The sequence below is a fragment of the Echiichthys vipera genome (genome assembly GCF_963691815.1).
Source record: "Echiichthys vipera genome assembly, chromosome: 3".
Taxonomy (NCBI): domain Eukaryota; kingdom Metazoa; phylum Chordata; class Actinopteri; order Perciformes; family Trachinidae; genus Echiichthys; species Echiichthys vipera.
In genome coordinates, this window is record NC_139828.1 from 24,692,155 (window position 1) to 24,716,267 (window position 24,113).

A 24,113-nucleotide genomic window follows, 5' to 3' on the forward strand; every position below is an offset into this window, starting at 1 on the left:
GTACATGATGTAACATAATGAAACAAGGTATTAATTCATCATATTGGGTGAGATTACCTATAATTACAGATACTGTACCGTCATCAACACATCACTCACCTGCGATACAAACATTCACATTCACACAGCATGTCTAAAGCCAAAGCAAGACCTTACTTTTTTCTTTTTCTGCAACATCCAAAACAAATTTGACAAAAAAGAGGAAAGTGCAACAGCTGATTGCAGATTATTATATAACAGTCAAGAGGAAGAGGCAGTGGCACAGCTGGTACAGTAGCTGGAAGATACAGAGGATTACACAGTCTACACATAACTGATGTATAACATCAGATCCACATCCATCCACATGAATCTCTAGTCCATATAGTGTCTTACTATAACTAGAACCTGCCAACAGACATCAGGACAGTATGAGACTGGTGGACACAACCTGCTAATGAAGTTATCTGATATAATTTTTTTTTTTTTTGATGACATGGGTTGTTGTTTTTTTTTATCCCTTTTATTTTCCCATTTTTGTAGAAGCTAAATTGATTACTATCCATATCATACATTAAAAACATGACAAAATATGAATATTTCTAGTCCAAAAATATTGTCAAAGACTATATACTGTCCACTATGATGGCAAATGTGATTCCTATTGAGGAATATTTGTTATATTTTCTTTGTTGCAATGGATTCAACAAAAGCATAGGCTCCACTGGGGCGAAGGAGGATGCAGAAGCTCAATATGTGCTTACATAAAATACTGTTATCCCAATAAGTCTCTCTTATAAAACAACTCTGGAGCTATTTACAATACAATCACACTTCGTTTTGTTTTTCAAAGCCCATATGACACATACGACTGAAGTCTTTAGGAATGACATTTGAGAGCATTATGTTGTATTCGGGCAAAAGATGAGGCGCCGCAAAGATGCACGCAACTCAAAAGCTCAATTCTCATAACCATTCAAACAGCTATGGTCGACACCTACGCGGTATTCACAAATAATACATGTTTACATAATGATGAAGTAAAAAAATAAATTTGAATTACCGAAACATATTTCGACATTGTAAATAGTATGTGGTCATATACACAAAACATAGTCCAGATTTTGTGCTTTCAGATCTGAGTATTGCTACTGATTGTGCCAGCATCAGGTGCTTTTTCTTGCAGCAGGTGAGTGTGAAGAGAGTTTACCTGCCAATGCTGTTGCTAGTATTGGACTCATTTAGTGTAGTGCATCTGTAGTGGTTAAATATACATCATATGAATGATATCCTGTGGTGTTCATTTTGCGTTGCTGACCAACATGTTGAATTTGTCCCTTCTTGCTTATAATGCTGTTAAAAGAATGCCCAATAGAATAAAGCTCTGAAAATCTTTGGATCCGTTTCATATAGATGGGTTCGACACAGGCTCGCTGGTTCTTTGAGTCCTTGCTGTCGCGTTCTTATCAATGCCCACTCCTCCAGCCCAATAGGGGGCAGTGTCCAGGGAGAAGTAAGGGGCGTACCATACTGCCACCCTAGACTCATCAAGACAGTGAAGTTGTTTGTTCTTTCCTCTGAATGGGCGGTAAAGGTGGAGGAATGGAAGGGCTAGAGGGTCGACAGCCAGAGTCTTTGGTTGATCTACAAGTTTTTCTCTAGTTTCCTGTGTCCTTACACCCCTTTTCACTGCTGCTTCTACGCTACAGGCTGGGTAGTTGTCACAGGAAGCTGTCCTCCCCCAGGTCACTACAGTCCAGGCACATCTCGTCCAGCAGCGTGATGTCCTCCAGAGTCTCCCCCTCGCGCTTGGCAAAAGTTGAGGTGCTGGAGCCCGTCTCAATGGCGCTCTCCTCAGACGTCTGAGAGCTGCAGGGGACACGAATAACGCAGGTTAGTGTCGTCTGTAGTGTACTAATGACAATATAGAGTAGTGGAGGTAAATGTTTGGTTCCATTTACCCGTGTCTGTTCCTTTTTCCATATTCATCGTCAGATATAGGGTCCAGGTCGGGGAGGGGGATGATGTAGCCGCTGTCGGAGCTCAGACGCTGCTCGTCGAAGCCGCTTTCTCTGTCCTTCAGCTTGCCCTGGTTCTTATAGGTGATGCCAATGTAGGCGTCGTCGGTTTCCATGCATACCCGAGTCACAGCAGGGTGGTCGCTCTTCAGAAACTCATGGTTCACCCTCTCATAATGCTGTGAAAGATAGATGGATATATTAAAATTAAATGCTTAAATTAAAGAACAAGTGTAAGCACATAATTAAAAAAGCTTTACAACGCCTCAGGAGAAGTGTGGTATGAGTGTGATTGCTGGTTGTGTTGCCAGCCGGATGGTGCGATCCAAACTGAAAATGCACATCCCATCCAAGCCTGAAGTGCTAAAACAAGAGTCAGGAACCGACTTTGTCCCCAGCTATAAAACTCTGTGAAAGAGGCAGAGGTAAAGCTGTTTTGATGTGCCATGTGTGGTGTGGAGTTAATGAGGTAATTAAGGTTGGGTGGTGGAGGCGAGAACTGGGGCTGCGCCATTACACAGTCTGAGGCCAGCCGCTCTGACATGCAGATGCTGCATTTGCACTCCAATCACTTCTAGGTTTGTACACAGAGAGCACACAGAAAAACTCCTAATGCACTCAAAGGAAGTGAAAGGGGTTTAAGATCAACAGCCTACTACTTCAAGAGTGTATTTAAATGATTTTAAACCTATACTTTGCTCAGCGACACAATTAAAAAAGATGACATCTTAAAAGAAGTAAATCATCAGCCAAAAAAAGCCAAAAGAAGGAGAGGAACAGAACGCGCAAGTCCGACTGTGGAATGAGAGGCGGTGAACTACAAAGCAGGTGTTAAGAATCCAAAGAGGTCTGGGGACCTGAGAGGTCACAAGGAGACGACCTACCCTCTTGTAGCTGGAGGGCAGCAACGAAGATACAGTTTCACTCAGACCCAGGAAAGTAGGCCTCTTCTCCGGTTCGCTGTTCCAGCACTTCATCATCATCTCATACCTGAAAAAGGAAAAAATAGGCGATGTTACCATAGAGAACGGCACGACCTGTCCTTTACCTTGTAATTTTGCCATGACTCATGTCAGCAACTGTACTGTATATCACAGTACAGAAACAAACAGTTCTGAGTTTACGGCCTAACACATTCCTCATCTGACAGGATGTTAGGGAAGCTTTATGTCATGCGTGGCAACAGTACAGTCATCGTGTCAATTATTACGTACAGGTCATCAGGTGCATGCTCTGGTTTGGACATCCTGTATCCACTCTTGATCTTGTTGTAGAAGCTTGAATCCACGACCATCCCTGGGTATGGGGTGCCACCTTAAGACCAGAACAGATTCTCATGAGCTTATCATTCAACTCTAGTCTCAAGGATATTTTTTGTCTAATAGTTTCTTGCAGGGGCTCACCTAAGGAGAATATCTCCCAGAGCAGGATGCCGTAGGACCAAACATCACTGAGAGTGGTGTACATGTTGTCAAAAATGCTCTCTGGCGCCATCCACTTCACTGGCAGAAAAGTCTGTGTGGTGACAGAGAGGAAATGTTCAATCACACTTGCAAAACCTTTATGGAAATGACTAATACAGCTTTGATTCAGGCAGGCAGAGACTTACACTCCCTTTGGAGACATAGTTGTTGTCATGCATGATGTCTCTGGCCAGTCCAAAGTCACAGATCTTCACTATCTTGCCCTGAGAGAGGAGGACATTCCTGGCTGCAAGGTCCCGATGCACACACTGCAAAAAGAGAGTAAGCAAAGGTCATTAGCAGCTCATTGTCTCAAACACAAGTTTTTAGTCCTCAGTTCGAATCGTTCCCAAACCAACACATTTCGCTCCCACAGCTACCAACTGCATCTATTTCTGTATGTATTTAATTTCAACCAACTTCATTTTTAATGCCATTTCATATTGCTTTATAAAGCATGGTCCTTGTGTAAACATGCCAGTTGGAGGGATGGCTGTGACCACTGGATATTTAGGGATAATAACTATGAAGCTGAATGAATAGCTTCTGCCTGCAGTCTGTCCCTGCCCGGTAATTCTAGCCCTGGCTGTGCTGCTACTATATTCAGCCCATGGCCTCTCTCCTGAGTGGGCTCAGCAGCCTTCACAAGACTGCTTATCACACAACTGCTGATTTTCTCAGTCCCCCTTTGGCCGGTGCTGCCGTCACCATATAGGACACAATGCAAATTCCGCAAGCAGTGGGAAGCAGGGGAATGTGAGGCTGCAGGACCTATGTAGTATGCAAACCCCAGCTGTACAAATGTGAAAGGTAAAAATATGATTAACATTCATTGTCCCTCTATGGACAAAACTCACATTTTTCGAAGCCAGAAACTCCATGCCTTTTGCCACCTGGTAGGTAAAACTGAGCAGATCGGTGGTGGTGAGGCCCTCGTTCATGTCGTCTGACAGCAAGTCGTCCATCTCATCCTCTGGTTTAGAAACACGCACACAAACACACACAGAAAACGCCATGAATATACGTTCATCATGTATTGTAAATATAGTATTGGCTGCTCAAACCTGGCGTTTACTAATGTCAGAGAGAAACCGGGCATTATTATGCATGTGCTACAATTATCCTCTCCATGTAATTACAGGGCTGTACCAGTCCTAAATTCTGACAAGGGTGTACCCCTCAACCAAAACTGACTCAAACACAGCACTGAAGCCAAGCAAGAACGCACCAAACACTCAGCGTTTAGAGTGAAAATGAGGACAGAGAGAAGAGGAAGCAACTGTATGTGCGTACCTCTCTGAGAGGGTGGGTGGTCATAATTAGACCTCTGGATGTCTGAGTACTTGGAGTCATTGCTCATCTCCAGCATGGGCACATACTGAGTGTCAGTCTGCTTCATATCCATGTAGTCTCCTTTGCTCTCGAAGGACAGGATCACATAACTGTGTGCGTAGGCAACAGAAACACAAAGAGGGAATGCTGTTAGTGACAAGGCAAGGACATGTTGAGCCATATAAAGAACTTTAGGGATAATACATTATGTTGTACATCTCATTCAGTCCCCTATTCTGTGTATGTCAATGTGTGTGCCCTTAAATCCTCGCCCTCCCTTTGGCTTGGGTTAGAGGAAGATGTGGTTGAGCCTAACATGGTAGCCAGGATTAAATCATGTTATGGTCAATTCGAGGTGTGGTCACTCTGAGTCATCCATCAGCACAGATGAGCCTCGAAGGGAGAGAGAGAGAGGGCTGCTGTTTCACCATGAACGTCTGGGCGGATAGAATTAACAGGTGCCTCCAGTACAATGAAATTAGGTTGAAAGCTGAGACCACTTCAGACTGCAATTTGATTAGTTGAAGATGCCAGGCAATCTTCTGAACCATGGGGAAATTGCTGATAAAGTTACCGTTTAGGGGTAGAGGAGAATGTGAGTGTGTGAGACAATTGCGCAAATTGTTGTTACAGTGGCTATAATATTGGCGAGTGGCAAAAGGGAAGGGAATTGATGTAAAAGGTGTATTTGAATGTGTGTTTTTTTTGTCCTTTCCTTGTGCTAATTTTCAGGTTCATACGTGTATTTTGGGTTTCTACTAGAACATGTTTACATGTTTAATGTTCAAAAATCACATTTTTCTCATACTGTCTGAATAAATCTGTATTCACCGTCTGTTAGAAACACTCTGTTTTAGCATCTGTCTCTTTAAGACCCCCTCCTGAAAACGACTAGTCTCTTCTGATTGGTCAGTGTTTGCGGGTCTTACATCTGTGCTTTCTGTGTCTCTGCATCGTCATTGCAGCCAGATAATAACTGTAACGGCACTGTAGCAGCACTTTCTACCTACTGTATATATAGTGTAGTTGTGACATCACAACTGTACAGAAGTGCTGACGGCTTGTTTAAAGACACAGTGTGTGGATTTCTCTGTGGATCGCTCATTCGATACTTTCACAGTATTCATATAGCACCTTGACTTAATTTGTTGATTAAATAAATAATAGAAAATCTCACTTTTTACAACATGGGACCTTTAACATTTTCTTGAATTTCAATGATATTCACGATACAAATAGAGCATTTGTCATGTAAATGCATGTATGTAAGCTTAGAAACGTATATGTGATACCTCCTGCTGCTCTCATCTGCAGGGTTGATTCCAAAGATATCCAGCTCTTTTTTACTTTTCTCTGGGTTCAGGCTGAGGAAGTTCTCCCTGTTCTTGTGCAGGTAGTTGACCAGGTCCCCGTAGAAGCAGTACTCAGTGATAATGTAGGTAGGGCCTGGGAACAATACAGCAGATAAAGTTGTGCATCGGCGTCAGTCTGCAGGCTAATCTTATCAGATGCTCGTAAATGCTAAAAGCACAGTCAAGAGGGCAAGCCCCTGCTTTCAGCCATAAAAAGCTTATTCAAATACCACACCCACCAAGAGCTGAGACATGGCTGTCAGTCTTGTTTGGCTGTTAAAGCTATAAAAATGTACAAATGCCAAATCGGCTCTTGGCATCATAAATGTTGGTGTTATGGTGTGTTTCTTTGTAAAGCGGTGACTAAATATCGAGGGAAAGACAAAGGCAACAATGGTTCAACTAAACTGTTTTTCCAACGTGTGCATGTGTGTATTATTCACCTGACTTGGTGCATGCCCCCAGGAGGTTAACAATGTTGAGATGTGGTCCGAGATGAGTCATGATCTTCAGTTCAGACATCAGGGCCTGTTTCTCACTGGAGCGGGCTGTGGCTGAAAGTAGGCAGAGCAACCGTGACTATCATCACACATAATCAAACCGTCAAACAAGTCAACCATCCACATTCAACCAGGAGCTCTTTCATCTGAATCCTAAAAGGAAGCACTCTATCTATGTAGCCTAGTGGAAAATCACATGTTCACACAAAAACCACTACATGGCACTGCGCTCTTTCGGATATCTTCACATTAGTCTAGTATTCAAGTCACACAAACACAACTGTCGTTAGTAATCTACCTCACTTGTTTGGCATCATTAAAAGAACGCTGAATTAGCTGTTAACAACTCCTGTTTCCAATATGTGCCTACTTATAAGTGTACAGACTACTATCGCGGGTTACTTTATTACTGAAGAAAACGGCAACAGGTTATTATGATTCAGGTGCACCTCACAGTTTGAAAACTTTTGATGTAAAGTATATTGGAGCTGCCCCCAGCTGACCCCACACCTATAACTAGTGAGCTTCACTGGTGTAAAGAATCATATCAGATGATTGGTAGTGATATGGCTTAAATGTCCTGTAATTGTAAACAAACTGTAATCTGTTAAACTCACGTTTCAGCATCTTCACTGCTACCTTCATGACAGGTTGGGAGCGGCTGAGTCCATAAGCAGTGCCTTCTACCACCTTCCCAAAGGCTCCGGAGCCCAGTATACGACCTGAGAAAAACACAACATAGAAGCCACAGGGTCAATTATCGGCTAAGAAAAAACAAACACATCAATGCACTTTGGATGCCTTTGCTTTCTCGTGTGTGACTCTTTTAGTGACTGAATGTCCCCTTAATCTCTGAGTCAAACCCCAGCCAGCCAACCCCTTCTGCCGAAACAAGATAAGCTTAATGCAGCCTCCCTTCAAAGACAGAGAGAGGCATCCTGACCAGGACATCCCAGCAGAGAGGCCGCAGAGCCACCGGGACAAGACTACAGCTTTAGCACTTTAAAAACTCACCGAGCACAAGTCTGTCACGGGGGAACTCCCATCTGGAGTCGTAGGGAAGCTGCATGGGATCCACATAGATGTACTCATGGCCGTCTGGGCTCACAGACTCGATGACTCTCCAGCGGATCTCATACCGTGGTTTCTGGAAAAGAACACATACAAGAGCTAATTAAAAAACCTTTGTCAAGTCAAGGCTGTTGGATGTTCTACTGGGTCTCATATTTGGCTTTTGGGACAGTTTTACTATTCTCAGTTTAAAAGAACTTAAGTTTACCTTCTAAATGTGTTTCTTTTTTTTTTTTAAACTCTGCTGACTTTTGCTTTGAGTGTTGCTAATTGGTGGATACCCAAAACTGAAATTCAGTTTAAACCACTATAATATCATTAATTTTAAGAAGTTTTCCTGAAAACATGAATCAGCACATTTAGGCTTGTTTCTGTCAAGCTAAGTTGCTCCAAAAACAATTTTTCCAAATAGATGAACAAGTGCGTGAGTAGAAGTACACATATGAGAGCTAAAATGTTAGAATGAATGCAGAATGGTGGCAACGGTACCTGTTTCCAGATAACAACCAAGACAATGAGTGAGATGATGACAATGACCAGGAGCACCAGCACAGCAGCAGCTACAGTCAGCTCAGGGTGAGGGCCTGTTTAGGAGGAGAGCCAGCAGTCACACATGTTAGATGGAGAGCACTTTGATCACATGGATGCAACACTTATCGGTTGTAATGACAAAATGAAATGCTTGCAGTGAAAACACTTTATGTGTTGCGTAACAAATGCCGTTTGTCGGACCATAGAAACAACTGAATCCATAGGGCGTCAAGATTACGAGGACCAAAAGCTATGCTGGGAAGATAACATTGAAGTGTGGGAGGAGTCCAGCCACTTAGTATAGTGGGAGAGAATGGGGGTGTAAAGCTCATCTGGACTCACCAAATGGCCTAACGCTCTCTTACTTTCCCATATTAGCTGTCAGGATAAGAGCCCCTTCCTTGTGACTAAAGCATAGCCCCCTATCAGCTGCCTCACCACAAACTCATCATCTGACAGCTGCTGTAACACTGACAGCACTATCCCATCCCTGAACACAGTCACTCACAAAGCCTGTCACACTCTGAGTGTCAGAAATGGAAGGTAGTTCAGAGGAAACAAGGTGGAAACAACAACATCAATTCAAAAGCTGGTTAAAGGGGAAAGTAACTTCAGAGGAAACAAACATGGATGAAACTTGCGTGTGTTCTTACCATTGGACACCAGTTTGACCTCTCTGCTGACGGCGGCCATTTCGTTCCTGGCCAGGCAGCGCACTGCCAGTGTGCTTTCCAGATGACCAAACATGACCTGGCTTTCAAGGTTACTCTCCTCGTCCATGTGTGAGTCCATTGTGATCTCCGTGGAGTTGGCAGGCAGGGGCACCCAGGAAGACGAGTCATTTGCACAGCTTTATGTGAACAAAGGAAGCGAGATATATAATCAATTAAAGAATGGTGGAATGGCTGCATGTGTGTGGATTGAGGAGTCTGGAAGAATCTCTGTTGGCTGTTGAGCAGATGACCCTCATACTAAAGTAGACTGAACGTACTGTTTGATGTTCTTGCAGATGAACCACTCCACCACAGGAGTGGGCTGCCCTCTGGTAATGCACACCACAGACTGGCCTGTGGCTGAGCCATGGTGGATGTCCATCAGGTCCACAATGACTGCAGGAACTGTAACACAGTCGGACAGAAGATGGTAAGAATGGCAAAGTGTGTGTAAATATGTGAAAAAGGATGGGAACATGGGGAAAGACAGACAGACTGTAACAGGGGCCAAAAGGTTGTGAGAGCAAGGGAAAAAAGGTAATGAAGGACTCGGGGCAGTCCTCTTTCTGACCTTTGACCTCCAGGATTAATCCCAGGTCACGGCTTTGGTCTCCGTTCTGCACTCGCATGGTGTAGTTCCCGCTGTCCTCTTCCTTGGCCCGGATCAGGGTAAGAACACTCATGTAACTAAACAGAACAACAAAGCCAGAAACTGCTGTAAACACACACGCAGAGTTCACAGTCGCACTAATGACAGGCCTGGTTAGTGTTTGGGAATTTCAACTTTGAGCTTGTCATTAGTCAACCTTGTATGGGAGTCTCACCTGGTCTCGCTGAGCTGCCGGAGGCTGGTGGAGATCTCCGCTGTCACATCACTGAGTGGGATGCCGTCTTTGAGCCAGGTGACATGAGCAGTAGGGAAGGAGCTGATTTTGGCCCTGAATTCCCGGACCTCATCCAGATCTGACGATTCATATTCTCCAAACTCCGGCCAGACAGACATAAACTCACTTGCTGTTAGAAAAGAGGAGAGGCAGACAGAGAATCAGCAATCATTCATCACCACAGGAAAGAGAAAACAAATCTGAAACAACACCAAGTAAACAAAGTATGGCTTTCATACCAAAAACTTGAACAGCTAGTTCCTTTGTCTGGCTCTCATTACTTATAATATCAGTGATGGAGCAAGAGTAGATGCCGCTGTCTTTGGTTGAAGCCTGCAGGATCGTCAGGGTATAAAGGATCTCCTGGTCCCTCTTATTCTCATGTACTGTTTTGACAGCACGATTAGCCTGGCAAACAAAAAGGAACATCAGGAACTTTGAGTTTTAGGAAACTGACACCAAAACACACGCTCAGTGTGAATCATTTTTTATGCCCTCACCAGTTTGCCAGGGTATTTCCAGTGGTCTTCGAGGATCTCAGATCCCCGAGCCAGACAGGTGACTGTTATGGTGTCTCCCACCAGCAAAGCAGTCCGTTTGGCTGTCAGCTCAACATGCAGCGCAGCGCCACCTGAGAAGCAGCAATTGACGGGTCAAATGTGTTGGGGCACAGATCCACCAAAGAAAACATAGAGCTGACTGAATCGACTGCAAACACCTCTATCACAGATTTATATGTTCTCATACACGTGAACACACACCTGTCCAGCCATGGACGATGTATTCCTCGCTGTAGTGTTCCTCTCCATTTATGAGAGCCTTACAGACATAGGTTCCAGCGGTGAATACTCCCAAAGCGCCCCTCTTGCTGTCATATACACTGGGCACAGGCTGCTGAGTGTCGACGTTAACCAGGGTCACATTAGCACTGGGATCAGACACTCGACACTGGATCTCCATCTCCTCTTGGTCGGACAGGACATGATTGCCGAAAGGCACCGGTGATGGCACAAATGGAACATCTGGATCTGAGTTGGAGTAAAAATGAATTCTTAGAACAAATGACAAAGCCAAATCATAAAAACACACACACATGCTCGAGGCTGCTGTGTACCTGGCACATAGATGTAGATGCTGCTCTCCTCTGTTTCCTCCGTGCTATTTTTGCTGTAGAAGCATGTGTAGTAGCCAGTGTGCATCGCAGTGGGCTTATCCACAGTGATGGTGGTGACAAACAGGCCGCTGTTGTCCTCCTGTGTTTGCTCGTGCACATCGAGTGGTGTCTCCCAGGCTAGTTTTGCCTCTCCCTGACAGGTCAAGGTGAAAGGAGTGTTGAGCTGCACCACCATCTCCTCTAGCTGTGGCAGCAGCACAGGGGCTGAGGATGGTGGGAACATCATTGATGTGGGGGCTGAAAGAAAGAAATGTACAGCGCTCAGTCACAAATACCTATCTGTGTGTCTATCTATCTATCTATCTATCTATCTATCTATCTATCTATCTATCCATCTATCCATCTATCCATCTATCTATCTATCTATCTATCTATCTATCTATCTATCTATCTATCTATCTATCTATCTATCTATCTATCTATCTATCTATCTATCCATCTATCTATCTATCTATCTTTCTTACCTTTTACTTTGAGGGTAAAGGAGAACTGAGCAGTGCGAGAGCCACTGAGGACTGTGATGGTATAATTCCCGTTGTCTTTCACCAGAGGCTGCCGTAATGTCAGAATACTTTGATACCTGTGAGAAGACAATGAGCAGATATTTTTTTGTATCCAAACATACAACGTACTGCCAGAATTGAAATTGGAAAAGCCTCATCCAGTAATCTATAAACAAATCACAAACTTTATTCTCACCGATTCCCTTCAAGGTGGCTAGTTTTGGTGAGGATGTAATAGTTCTGTGGCATGGCTTTGCCGTCTTTCAGCCAAGTAACTTTGGGAGCCGGGTAGGCATCAACGAGGATGGTAAACTCTGTCTCCTCTAAAAGGCTGACAAACTCCGTAGCTAGAATCCCGCTGTGGTCCAGTGCCACAAAGGAATTCCTCTCTGAGGAGAGAAACAGAAAAGAAAAATAAGTTGGTGATTGTGGAAGAAAATGGTGAAGAAATTGATTCAGTGAGTCAGAACTGCAGGACAGAGGAATGAGGGTTGAGATGAAGGCAGAGTGACTCTGGGAGATACATATGATGTTCAGAGGCCTCAGAGTCCTACACTTTCGGCATGCATGCATATGAGGAGGCTCAGTGTCTCGAGGTTAGGATAAGATATTTCTGTCTCCAGCGGTCTGAACCGAGAGTTGCACTCAACATTGCTATGTTTCCTCCAGGGTGTTGTGATTACACATGATTCAGTATAATGTGGGACACACACTGTATAAGGCTGAAATGATTATTCTGTACTTTTAGAGATAGCTCTGTCCATGCACGTGTTGTGCCAAAAGCTTCTCTTACCAGCTTTGTGTTGCAATACATATACGTATATTCAAGTAAGGATGACTGAGGCCCATCGAGTTTGTTCTATTATTTATCAAAGTGGAGATGAACCAGAAGTATAAGTTTTTCTACATCAGTGACAGAGAGGTCAAATGAAGTCCTGACACACATCTGCTGGAGCCATCCCATAAAACACAGTAGCTGATGTTGAAAGCAGAGGTGAAGTTTTACAGTCGGTAGAAAATGAGTTCAACACACCACTAAAAGCACCTTGTGCACATATGTGAAATCACGACAAATTTAACTGAATGATGATGTTACATCTGGATTAAGTGGATGCAAGTCAGTGTTGTGAGCCCGTATTCAAATGGTATCCAGGAAACGTTTCCGACCAGACAAAGACTTACCGAAGACGGTGACAGACACGCTGTTGGCTCTGACCTCTCCGCTGATTATCTGGGTGATGGAGCACTCATAGGTGCCGCTGTCCTTAGAGGTGGCTTGTGGGATACTGAGGGTGTAGATGACCCGGTCCGGAAAAGTCTGTTTCGTCTGGACTGCATACAGAGCCTATAAGAACAGAAGAACAGTATGGGTTAAAGAACCTACTCACCGAAAGAGAAAAGAACTTGGTAATAAGATATTTGGATTTTTTAACTCTCTGTGCTTTTCCATTTTACAGGTACAAGGTATGAGAATCGGTGCATTGCTGCTGAAGGCTAATGGTTAAAACACCTGCTAGACCAAGGGAGATAAATCAGGATCACAGAGCCTTTTAAAAGCCTGTAATTGCAACTGAGACCAAAACCAGGAGTCAAGACTCCAGCCATCCTACCCTCACCGCCTCTGGAAAAGGGCTTAGAGGATTCCCATGCAGAAAAACAGACTACATGCTGTATGGATCAAGGATCTGAATATAAATACAAACAAACATACGCTGAAACTCTTTCATATCCTTTAAACACTTCAAACGTAATAAATGTTTAGCTGGCTGTAATGTGCAGAGAGCATCTGTCCTACACTTCTCAAGGTCACTGAGGTTAAAGGATTTACTATCCTTTTTTTTTTTTTTTTACCTTCTTTTGAACAGCCTGCTCCCCTCAAGCCATTTGTCCTGAACTTCCCGTCAGTGTTTTGGGGTTAACTGCAGCAGGAGCAGTTTGGCTAACGTCCTCATAACAAAGACACAACATTCAGTGGCTGCTTCCCTAACACATACTTTGTGACCACTAAAGGCCGTCCTCAGAGCTATATTCCACTTGCCGCTGCTACAGTAGGATATGGTCCAAAACCATTATTCGCTAATTTAAGGCTCAGTGCTGCTGGGTAGGAAACTACATGGAAATATGACATGGGGTTGAAGGAAATAGGGCAAGAAACGCTGAGAAGTTAAAGCTTAATATGGATGAAGCCACAGAGGAGAACAGAGACAGGGGAAAGGGCTGCATCTTGCCTGTGTTTTAGGATGGAGCCACTGCTGCTGAAAGCCCAGTCCAGTGGGAGCGACACACGTGACGTTAAAGGGCTGCCCTGCTCTAACCGTCTCTCCGCTGGCTTTTACTTCCACATCAAAATCCTCCATCTCCGCAGGGGCTAGAGGGACCACCAGAGAGCACATATCAGCACCGTCATCTCACACGTCCCAAGATAGTGACAATTTGATTACCATGAGCTCATTTATCACTGAGTGGTGGCTCAGATCGTCGTCATTTCTCTCTCTCTCTCTCTCTCTCTCTCACACACACACACACATACACACACACACACACACACACACACACACACACACACACACACACACACACACACACACACACACACACACACACACACACACACATAGAGTAAAAACAGACGTGTTAAGTCATCTCCCTCTGTGATAATGACATAATGTCATGGCTCTCATGCAGTGAGATCACCCGGCAGCCCTATCATGGTAAACAGGCTTGGGGTGTGATTCCAGCTGTGCAGATTGTAAATCCTTATCCTATTACTTACTCAAGTGCTTTTTGAAAAGATAAACACAATAACAACGACTCTTGTTCAGTCTGAGATGTTCATTTCATTTAAAAAAATACTAGATCCAGATATTTCCATTGATGTTTTCATACAGCACATCAAAATAATTTAAGAAAATATGAAATGTCCCTTTTCCTCAACACTCCAAACTCTCTATATACATCTTGGTCTTGACTTACCCTCAGTCTCCACTGTATAAATGACACTTCTCATGGTCTGGCCGTTCACTACAGTTTCACACTGGTACTGCCCAGGCAAGAGGCTTCCAAAGAAGCCCATCTTATTGTCGTAGTAGGCAGACATCTCCTCTCCACTGGGGACACTCCTCAGGGTGACTTGAGAGTAGGGGTCAGACACACGGCAGGAGATGGGGACCCCAGGTGTGTCCATGGGCACTACCAAGTTCTCAGGGGTCTCAGGGACAAATGGAGCCTGGGTATCTAGGTGCGTGCAAGCAGAGGAATGAGGTCACACTATGTACAATAATGGGATTTGGTTCTATTGAAAAGCATTATTGTAATCCGTTGTACTTCTTTTTCACACATATAACACACTCATAATTACTAAATGTTTAGGGCTACACTCATTTTCTTTAAAGAAAGAGTAAATTACATAAGTTTTGAAGATGAAAGAAGTCATCAGTAATAAAACGCGCCCTTGCTCAGTTTAATACTCAGGTTTTGCTGAGCCTTGCTCGGTCTGACAAGACCAGTTAATGGTGGCTAATGTTCTTCTGCTAACTATCCTTAGATCTGGTGTTTTAAACGTGTTTTTAGGCCAAGGACCCCTTAGCTTAAAAAGAGATGAAGCAGGGACCCCCTCCTACACATATTGTATTAAATTGAGTTGCATATTAAACTGGTCCTCATAGCTAGGGCAGCCTAAAGCCTATACACAGACACACACACACACAGCTAAGTACTGTAAATACTAAGATATTACAATGATTATTGTTAACATATTCATATATTTTTACATCATATATTAATGTTAAACATTATGAAGGCCCTTTGAATCCTTCAGCTCGGTTGTATCTGTACATGGCAACCTGAGTGGCTACCTTGCCTATGAGACAGTAAGCCTATCCTCAAGGTCGTGTAAATTATTTACCTGTTTTTTCACTAGTTTATCTTTGCTTATAATATTGCATTCATGTTAATGTATATTTCAAGACATATTTATGGAGAAAAAAAAACTTTGGGAAGGTTATCAAACACTTTGGCGGACCCCCTGCAGTAACTCTGATGACCCCCTGGGGGTCCCGGACCCCCTGTTGAAGATCTCTGCATTAGATAATGCTGTGTGTTAGCTAGTTCTATGATTGTGTGTTACTCGTAGCCAGTTACCTAGTCACACTTTAACTTTGTATAGACAGGAAACTGACTGTAGGAAGGCCGCCATGTTAAAAAAAACAACCTAACAGATAAAAATTCACCTGGGACAAACACATATATTCCCGCCTCATTGTCTTCTTCCGGTTCGCCCTGCAGGTCACCCTCAGGGGCTTCATAGGTACACATGTAATAGCCGGTGTTTTCCACAGTCGCGTTGTAAATGAAAAGTGTCGCCGTGTAGTATCCTGGATAAACAAAGGTGTTTTTCGGCAGGGGTTCAGCCCAAACTACGTTCATTTTGCCGGTGCAGCTTATGTTGAACACGGAGTTAGGCTGCAGGATGAACTCTTCTTCGTTGGACACTATGGTGGGTGGTGACAGTCCGGAAATGGCTGAAAGATAGTTTTGAAAACATTAGAGCAACTGTCAAATCCATACTACCAACAGCCTCTAATACTACTTAAATATATTTAGGCTCTACCTGAAACCAGCACCACCAGGATACCCCCAAAGACGACACACGCCTTTACCCCATCCATGGCTATGGATGTTCAGCCTGTGAAGACAGAGAAAGCGAGTTATTTAGTCAATAAGCAAAGCAAACACGGTTTGGTTTATTTGGTCCATGCTGATAAGATATGATACAACTGTCTCTGTATTTTAAACAGTTGTATAACATTACTTTTTAACCAATACGCCAATGGCTTATTGAGTTCTCGAGGTCCCAGCCTGTGCTCAGTTACACTGGGGAAATGCTCTTGCTATAATAAACCCATAAAGATTTACAGGGGGATTTGGGGAACTTGGCTGTAACACTTGTGGTCTCCCACATCACTGAGGAGCTGAAAAAGTAATCATCTAATTGCACCATAGGATGATATAAGTTATTTTGCGTAAGATGGGGCCAAAGATGACAAGACTGTAAATCCGTAGAGAGGAAGGGTGGTGTGCAGGATGGAGAGGAGAGACGGGACGCCGCTCTCGCTGCAACTCCACGCGAACATGAGGACCGTCAGTAGAGGGCGACACAGTCCGCCTTTTGAGGGGCACTTCATCTGCTTGAGTCTCGTCGTCTGCAGTTTGTCCAGTCGCCTTTTATACAGTTTTTTTCTTTTCGGCGGATGGAAGAAAATGTTCGCTTTCCATGACTTTGACTTACAACTGCTCTAACATAAACATAAAAAGCATAACTAAATTGCATATTCGTGTTCAATCCAACCATTGTTCAACGACCTGGCTAAATGAGACATAATTAAGACATTCTCAAGTTTAGTCCAGACTCCTCTCAATTTATAGATCCTGTCAGGTTTAATCTGTGTCATCAATTTTCCAGTGGACATTCCCCTCTGCCTGCCTGTCTATGCCTGCATGCCTGCATGCCTGCCTGCCTGTCTGTCTGTGTGTGTGTCTGTCTGTCTGTCTGTCTGTCTGTGTGATGTTGGATCAGGGTGTTTATCAGGGGCCACACAGTCTGAGAGGCGCTCTCTAAAAGAAAACGCTTCTAACGTTTTGATTTCCATAAACCATCAATGTTCTTTCTAAAAAAAAAAAAAATCCCCATTTCAGCTTCAGGATTAATTTAACTTAACTTAGTGTGATATTTCACTTGTAACCCTTTCTTTGCGGATATTCTGTATCTTCCATGGACACTGTGTCCCCAAACAATAAAACCTTTGGCCCGTGCATAGCTTCCTGTGGCTGTCCGCTCTGGCTTATCCGAAACGGCCTAAATTACCCATGGGCAACCTGAGTTTCTTTATAACTCTACAATTAGCGGACCCACTCCGCACAAAAGTACACAAATCTCATGGGAATCTGCAGAAAAAAAGCTGAATGCGTTTTGACGTGTTTGTTCACACGCCTTGTCTCAAACAATTTAAATAAAGGGACTTTTTTTTTGCCTTGGCTTTGGCGAGGATCCTTCAGCCACTGCGCGTAAATCTAACCAAGCCTCGAGTGGCAGTCGGGCTGCTCTTCTTTTATTTCCCCGCTCCCACCGAGCGACTCAACAAATGTGACAGACAGCAAATGCATCGCTATGCAGGGCTGGATACATCTGAGCAACAGCTGATAAGACTGGTCTCAGCTTTCTGCCCTCCACGGAAGGTAACATGGCTCAGTTCAACCCCGCGTAAAAAAAGTTTGATTTCCATGGAAAGCGAATCTGTCTAAAAAAAACTGTGGAATAAGCATGAAAAAAAGTTTTCAATATCTCTTTGTTTAAAAAAAATCTGAGCACTTTTGACCACAAACAGCATTCCCTTGGTGACACAGCGGGGTATGCGGTTAATGAAGAATGCGTCGTGGCTCCAAGACACACTGAAGTTCTTCTCTCCCCCTCTTGAATCCATTCAGCTGCAGCTCTGAAGTCGCGCTCATTCCAGTGCCCCCAGTGTCGATTTTCCGTTTTAATCCCTCACGTTCCAAGTCCAGACGAGAAAACAATGTGATGTACAATTTCCAATGTGTTTCCCATTATATGCCAGGCAGCATCCGACAATGGTGCCTTCAGTCTTCGAGGTGACACCTCCAGCTGTGAGGCCGAAGCCGAGCGCTTTTATCCAGCAGCTTTTATCCCTGCTCAGGGGTGAGACCATATGTTGCACGGGAAAAGTAAATCTAATCTAAAAGAGTGTAATGCGTTGCCTAATACAGAAGTTGCATACAACTCGCGGGGAAGCAGTGCACTCATATATTAGTGAATAAAACTGTTCAAGGAATTTCTCCAGAACGGATGATAATTTAATAATTGGATACACTAATTAAGCCTACAACTAAACCCCTGTTAGACCTATAGCGTATTACTCCATCTCACATTGCTCCTTCTCCTTTAAATAAAAAAAACAACTTAAACTTTTTCTCTTTAAAAAGACTGAGAAAAAAGTGATTTCAATCATCTTTTGGATTCCAGCAACCTTTCAATTACCTTTTAGTAATCCCCTCTTTATATTCCTTTCGTGTAAGTATATCCACAGTGAATTGGTCGCTCCAAAAGGCGCAGTAAGGGTCCTTTTGCAGCGGCTGTAATCCTCAGAGATCCTGCGCTGTGAGAGCATATGTGCGACCCTCTGTCCGCATCCGCGAGCGTCCTCCCAACTGCGCTCCAGCTAAACGACCTGTAACTGATTCAATGTTACAGTCCTCCCTCCTCCCCCTGAAAAAAAGTAATCATCTGGCTTAAAGTAAATAACTCTCAGGAAATGACACCCCCCTCCTCTCCTCCCTTCGAGCGCTGGACCCCTTTTCAAAGTAAGAGTCCTTTTTTTAGGGGAATATGCAGACCAATAACCTAGGCGAAACGAGGGGAGGAATGGCATTTTCATGGGGTTTATTTCTGCGACAGAACTTTTGGAAGACAGAAGTCGGTCTGAGGTGGGTTTTTTTTTTTTATTAATTTGTGCTGCATCTGATTCAATTTCACTGTCTTGAATGTGCACAAATGTTCAGATTCATATCGGTTCATTTTACCAAACGTTATCACCAGATTACGATGCCAAATGCATTTCCCCCCTCCTTGTTCTGCTTCATGCGTGCAGCTCAGTGAATGGACACAGTTTTTGCGCAACAATCACATACTGGGAAGAGTGGAGGGCTGAAGTCAAGTCATAGAGGGCGCTCCAACACCATCATAGATCGCTAACCACACCAGTCTCTCTCTCTCTCTCTCTCTCTCTCTCTCTCTCTCTCTCTCTCTCTCTCTCTCTCTCTCTCTCTCTCTCTCTCCCCCCCCCTCTCTCTCTCTCCCCCCCTCTCTCTCTGTCACATACACAAACATTTTTTTTATTGTTGTGAATTCTATTGAAATGGCTGACACCAGATCTTTTCCACAGAAAACTAATGGGATTCCTGTTAACCGGCGTCAGCTGCTTACCGAGTCCTAAAGCGCGGCCATTATTTATTTTTTGTTTTTATTTTCACCCCGAGGCTACCCTGACGGGCAACAGGAGAATAATGGGCCGCTATGAATCACCTATCTCTGGTCGCAGAAGAGGGGCATCAGACCGATGTCCCTGTATGGAGCAGTCAGAGCCCCGGGGGCCAGCCGATGAGCACCCCCCTCTCCCAGCTCCATGCAGCCGTTTGGCCCAATTGCTTCCACATGTTGCCGAAAAGAACAGTGTCCTTGTTCTGCAAACAAAGGATCTCAACTAAGAAAGGCCAAGCTTCTCTCAAACCGGTTTGAGGTTCTCACTTTAAGCGATCTTCCTTTAAAACAACACCCTCTAAATGATTCAGATACATTAGATTCTAGAGGCAGTTTTGAGGACCACAATTGGAAATCTTTTGCCTTCACCAATAGTTGAATACACTACAACCAAAGTTACTGCTGAATATAGGCTAATGGGTTATAAGCAAGTCTAGATCTGCAAATAATTATCAATTAGTCAACTATTAGGCTATCACTCCCAGCTAAGATTTTGATAATTGATTAATCGGTTTGAGTTATATATATATATATAAAGGGTAATTCTGTGATTTCAGCTTCTATAATGGGATTATTTTCTAGTTGCTTTCCTTCCAGTTATCTGAATATGAAATTGTGGACAGTACGGGGAATTTGAGGACTTTATCCTGGGCTTGGTCAGTTGTGTCCTTAAGATGACGAGGTACTTTACAAAATATAGTATTTGCCCGGCAATGCCATCAAATAAAAGAGCTGTATATGGTGGTTTGACACTCTTAACTCAAATATTGAGGTGGTTGCAGACAGAAATCTCAGCGGCTCTAACATCCTCGCAGTCAGGCTGTTCCACATCATCGCTTCAGCAGAGATTATGCCCCTGTACTCATCTTCTTTCTGGTGACCTGCCCACAACTGTCCACCAGGGGGCTTTGGAAAAAATGCAGTCTTAAGTATCTTAGCCTATACTACGAAAATGGGATTCATCAAATAGGAAAAATGATACATTTGTTAAAAGAAAAAGCCAGACTGAGCATGAATTGCAGATAACTTCGACACATGCTTCGTCCTTCCTGTGTCAAAACGACCTAAAACCCCACAGTAACAACGCTCCGACAGGCGTTTCACAGCTTTAGTTTTTAAGCTACTCTTTAAACTTGTAAATAATATCAGCATGTGGAGCAACCCCGGGTTCCTGGCTAGTGCATGTTGGTATTGTTTGTCAAGAAAATCAATAGGCCTTAAAGTTCAAGTACAATTAAATAAAATTTAGTCAGAAACCATGATGAATGAATTTCTGTCACTCCGACTTCTAAGGCTATGATCATATTCAACATAACAGGTTTGCAGTCCAGATCCACACACAACTCGGCCCGTCCTGCGGTCACACAGATGTGTGTTTGAAAATGACTCCACAGACCGTCGGTGGCCTTCGGGCGGCGGTCCCTGAGGGAGCTGTCCAGCGTGCTGAAATCAGTCTGTACCAGCCTTGACAGTTTTCGCCTTTCAGACAAAGTACTGACTCTATCGATTTATCCATCATTAAACAATAAATAAATAAATATACATCCATAGAATTCTCCCTTCTTTATATATCAGGAGCGTTGACCTCCCTGAAGCAGCGAGAAACGCAAAGGCCCTGCTGGGAGACCTAAAGGCTGTTCGTGAGTTTTTATTCATCAAAAGACAAACTGCATCATTTTACGTATCATATGTACATGGATAATCTTTGACACAGTGCAGCGAACCAGCCTGTACAGATTAAGACATTCCACATTTCATCCGGGTGCATACTGTTAGCACATTTCTTGGCCAGTCAATTAAAGAACAAAGGAAATGAATACAATTAGCCAAAGACAAATAAACAAGGCAAGAGTAGTAACGTTTCTTGGCTCCTAGAAAATGTAAACGTCAATGTAGTCAACTCTACGGCTGTGGTGATTTCCACAGTTTAGAAGAGAGACCTTCCTTTCCCTGATCTCTTCGCACTCTGATGTCGCTTTAGGGAGGGTTATATTGCACTGCTGATCTATTAGTAAAGGGGACGTCTTTTCGGCCAAAGACAACGCTTCTCCCCTCTTTTCTACACCGGCACTTCAGCTTCTTCCAGCCTCCATCTCTCCGCATGAGACAGCAGCTGCAAGCGGCTGAAAAGCGCTCTTATTAATTGTCTTTTGTCATGCGTAATTGCCACATTTTCAATGGTGGCCGGGGCCTGACGTCTTTTGGAGTGGTCTTGTTTCTCTGTGCAGTGGTAGGTATGGCGTCTTTCGTATGAAATGTACATTCTGCACACATTATTTTAAACATTTAGTTTGATAAATGTGATCAGAAGTTTTAGGGTGTGTGAGGGTTTAGGGACAGATATCCATGTGACCTGGACGCATATTCTAGTGACCTTACAGTCTGAAGTCACGTTCTATGCAGGCTGAAAAGAGGGGGAGTCTTTCTGAAAACTGCGGTTTATTCAGTTGTTAATCGCTTCAAATGCTGCATTGGTCTTTCACACCTGCAAGGGAACTCTAATTCGATTAATAGGAACTTCAATATATATTCATTAGGTGGCTTTACCCCAATAATATATGATCACCAGTGGGATGTGAAAGGGGACCATTTATTCCTGCTCTGAATGGGTCTGCGTGGGACCAAAACTTCACCTGCTTCCCCTCTCAATTAGGAATGTATCCCAAACTCTGACAGAAACGAGTTAAATTAGGCGTCAGCTAATTTCCAGCGGCCCCTCCTACGTAATCCCCCATCAGCCTTTCCATTTGAGCGTGCCCCTTTTGATTCACCATAAGTTGAAAGGTTCAAATAGTGCCTAATGAAACAGTGACTAAATCGTTCTCTGTCGCTCGGAGGAACCCTGTAGCTGTCTCTCAAAGCTCTCTGAGCACACAGCCGTCGGGGGTCTCCGGCTAAATGCGGGTCCCAAGGCAGGACAATCTAACCTGTCAAAGCCTTTGCCCACTTCTATATATCCTTACTCTGGGGTTTCAAGAAAAAGCAGCATAATCAACCAACGTGGGACCCAAAAACGCAATTAAACTCGCTTTGGACAACCAAAATCTTTTCAAAAGTGAACATTAATGGACTATTGGCTGCTCCCCATGGGCGTTATCGGGTACCCTTTTGTGGTCAGATCTAAGGAGAAATTACAGCTACACTTTCACATTGCTCTCTCTACATCCAGTTTGAATTCAACATTCAACGACGTATATCAACATAGATTGAGCTGTTAACGTTTTACAATTAAAAAAGGGTGAATATTGACTCTACCAGTCATATTAAACACAGTTGCAAAGGCGTAGTTATGACAGCATAATGAACCTAATAATAGCCGTCAATGGACAGAAGAGACTTGGAAACTAAAGTTATTTTGTGAAATCTTTGGTGGATGATAACCGCACTCATAATGCGCACTTGTGCAAAACTCCTTAGCTTTTACGCGCAGTAGAAACTGATGTATTAAAATCCGATAGAGAACCACATGAGTGGGGTTTAGATTGGAGTTGAGACTGTGTCAGATAAATTAATCCAACTTTAATTTTTCGAAAGATGGAGTTAGTGGTTGGGCTTTATTGGATGATATTATATTGAAAGGTGTTTCAAATGTTTTGTCAACTCATTTATTTGTGTGCTGTTATAAAGACTATCTGAACTAAATTATACAAGGGATACTGTTTTTTCAGTATACCACTACAACTAAATGACCAGTGCTTACTGGGTAATAATGTGTTCATTTATTATTATTGTTTTATTATTATCATCATCATCATCATCATCATCATTATTATTATTATTATTATTATTATTATTATTATTATTATTATTATTATTATTATTATTATTATTATTATTATTATTATCATTATTATTATTATTATTATTATGCAAAGTAATATGCACGTTGAAATACCTGAAAGGACATTTATTTATGTGGCCCCTTTTAAGTTTGTTTGCATTGATGCAAAAAATGCAACATATAACCATTTCATTTTCTTTTATTATTCTTATCAATGGTGAAACAATTTGTATTATTATAGCCTTTATACCTGAATACATCATTATCATGAATCATTACACCGACAACTTCTTAGGTCAACTCGTGATGTTTATTACAATAAATACACATATACATAGTTTACAAATGGTTGCGTACAGGTTCCACACAGGTTAGGCCTTTATTATTTTAAGGGCTTTTTATTACCACACAACCTCACTGACAGCAATGGGATATCAGGCAATATTTGAAAACATTCACTGGGGATAGTAAACTAGACCTGGGTATGTGAGTGAGAACCTTGAAGGGATCAAAATACGTCATTATTACGGCATACAGGAGGTCGAGTTTCCCAATATTTCACGACAGAGTTAAACATGTATTCAGATCTTTCCTTTAATTTAAAAGCAGGATAAACATGATGTGAAGAACAACTGACATTTTAAACGGTTCTTCGTGCGGGAGAGTTTTGGCCCAGAGGTTGCGTGATGTAACCCTGTAACTGCCGCAGGCAGGGTAGAGTAAGTGCCAGCAGTGGGAATCAAGAGAGTGGCGCCGCTC

General features: G+C 43.1%; 1 protein-coding gene across 1 annotated transcript; it reads right to left on the reverse strand.

Annotated features, from left to right (window-relative positions):
- Positions 1 to 18,734, reverse strand: pdgfra (platelet-derived growth factor receptor, alpha polypeptide). Its single transcript, XM_083911112.1, has 29 exons — positions 18,575 to 18,734; positions 16,130 to 16,204; positions 15,750 to 16,040; positions 14,494 to 14,754; positions 13,749 to 13,888; positions 12,703 to 12,865; positions 11,717 to 11,909; positions 11,482 to 11,597; positions 10,958 to 11,254; positions 10,605 to 10,871; positions 10,344 to 10,474; positions 10,083 to 10,251; positions 9,784 to 9,973; positions 9,531 to 9,646; positions 9,238 to 9,364; positions 8,900 to 9,096; positions 8,205 to 8,299; positions 7,659 to 7,791; positions 7,262 to 7,366; positions 6,588 to 6,698; positions 6,085 to 6,238; positions 4,754 to 4,902; positions 4,318 to 4,433; positions 3,607 to 3,729; positions 3,401 to 3,512; positions 3,212 to 3,311; positions 2,882 to 2,987; positions 1,941 to 2,176; positions 1 to 1,848 (listed from the first exon to the last, which is right to left on the reverse strand). Exons 2-29 carry the CDS (start codon positions 16,185 to 16,187, stop codon positions 1,701 to 1,703), a joined length of 4,404 nt encoding a protein of 1,467 aa, XP_083767238.1. The 5' UTR covers positions 16,188 to 16,204; positions 18,575 to 18,734; the 3' UTR covers positions 1 to 1,700.
- Positions 18,735 to 24,113: the final 5,379 nt, after the last annotated feature.